This window comes from Eimeria mitis, genomic scaffold (assembly GCF_000499745.2).
Source record: "Eimeria mitis Houghton genomic scaffold, Emh_scaff4290, whole genome shotgun sequence".
Taxonomy (NCBI): domain Eukaryota; phylum Apicomplexa; class Conoidasida; order Eucoccidiorida; family Eimeriidae; genus Eimeria; species Eimeria mitis.
In genome coordinates this window covers 2,962-4,411 of record NW_013572610.1, presented here as the reverse complement: position 1 = coordinate 4,411, position 1,450 = coordinate 2,962, and the positions used below count along the sequence as shown (strand labels likewise).

Below are 1,450 nucleotides of genomic sequence, written 5' to 3'. Positions count from 1 at the left end.
ACAGACTTTATAGTTGGGGGCGTCGATGGCTTGCCTCTCCTCGCCTGTCCCCATCGAGCCTCTGCACTGTCTCCGCAGCTGCGTGTGGGGTCTCTGGGGCTGCTGCAGCTGCTGGAGTTTATATATAGCCGCAAGGCTGTGTTTTTAATAAGAACAGGCAGAATAGAAGAATTAGGTATTAGGGGATTATCTTTATATGAAGGTGCTGTTCGTGCTGCTGCTGCTGCTGCTGCTGCTGCACATACACCTGAACTCTATATTAAGGTCTTATGCTGGGCCGTTGTTGCTGCTCTTAACCTCGCTAACTTCATCACAGCCAAAGTAAGAAGCTGCTGCTGCTGCTGCTGCTGCTGCTGCTGCTGCTGCTGCTGCTGCTGCTGGTCTTGCTGCTGCTGCTGTTGCTGCTGTTGCTGCTGTCTCTGTCTCTGCTTCTTTTGTTGTGTTGTGTTTTTCTTTGACGGTGTCTCCTTTGGTTTGTGGGGTGTCTCCGTTTGTCTCTGTCTCTGCTCCTTCTCTCGCCTCTTCTTTTTTTGTCTCCTCTCTGTCTCTGTTTCTTTTCCCTTTCGACATCGCAGCTGTCCCATAGAGACCCTCTCTTTCTGTTTGCCTGCCTGCCTGCTGCTGCTGCTGCTGCTGCTGCTGCTGCTGCTGCTGATCGTGCTGCTGAGTTGTTGAGGCCTGAAGAAGCGTCTTGTGCTGCTGCTGCTGCTGCTGCTGCTTTGTTTGCTTCCGCTTTCGTTTGCCTGTCTCCCCGCGGCGTGCTGTATCTCTGTTGCTGTTGCTGCTGCTGTTGCTGTTGCTGCTGTTGCTGCTGTTGCTGCTGTTGCTGCTGCTGCTGCAGTGTTTGAATAGCAGCGAGTCTTTAGCTGCTAAGGACTGCGAGGACTCCTCCTCTGGGGCGTTGAGTTCCTCTTCTTCTGGTGTCAGCGCAGCAGCAGCAGCAGCAGCAGCAGCAGGAGCAGGAGCTGGAGGGGGAGCAGCAGGAGCAGGAGAGACAGGAGACAGCAGCACACGGCCCTCAGGTGTCTCTCATGTATTTGCTTCATCTTTCCCGCTGCTGCGGCGCCCCACATCTGCTGTTGCCCGCACTCTCACTCGCTTCGCCCCCAGCCACCTCACCTTCTTGCCGTCGAGGAGACAGCTGGGCCAGACACGCAGCAGCAGCAGGCCCAAAGACGACCCCCACACAGAAGCAGCAAACCACCTGCAGCAACAGCAGCAGCAGCAGCAGCAGCAGCAGCAGCAGCGACACCGCACTCTCTTTCGTACAGGCGGAGAAGGCCGCGAACGCCCAGAAGGTGAAGGCAGCAACACCCCGCCCCGCAGGAGCTGCAGCAGGGGGGGAGACCGAGCCATCGACAGCAGCAGCAGCAGCAGCAGCAGCAGCAGCAGCAGCAGCAGCAGCAGCAGTGGTGATGGGTTCTCTGGGGACACAGCTGCAGGCCAGGCT

The 1,450-nt window shown here is 57.2% G+C and overlaps 1 protein-coding gene across 1 annotated transcript in view; it reads right to left on the bottom strand.

The window, feature by feature from the left end:
• Window positions 1-267: 267 nt before the first annotated feature.
• The window catches only part of EMH_0074020 (uncharacterized protein), a gene marked incomplete at both ends in the record, with an annotated part of 2,774 nt that continues 1,591 nt past the window's right edge, over window positions 268-1,450 (bottom strand). Inside the window, 2 exons of the mRNA XM_013499409.1 lie at window positions 268-965; window positions 1,096-1,204. Coding sequence (XP_013354863.1) covers window positions 268-965; window positions 1,096-1,204 — 807 coding nt within the window. The remainder of the gene's footprint in view (window positions 966-1,095; window positions 1,205-1,450) is intronic.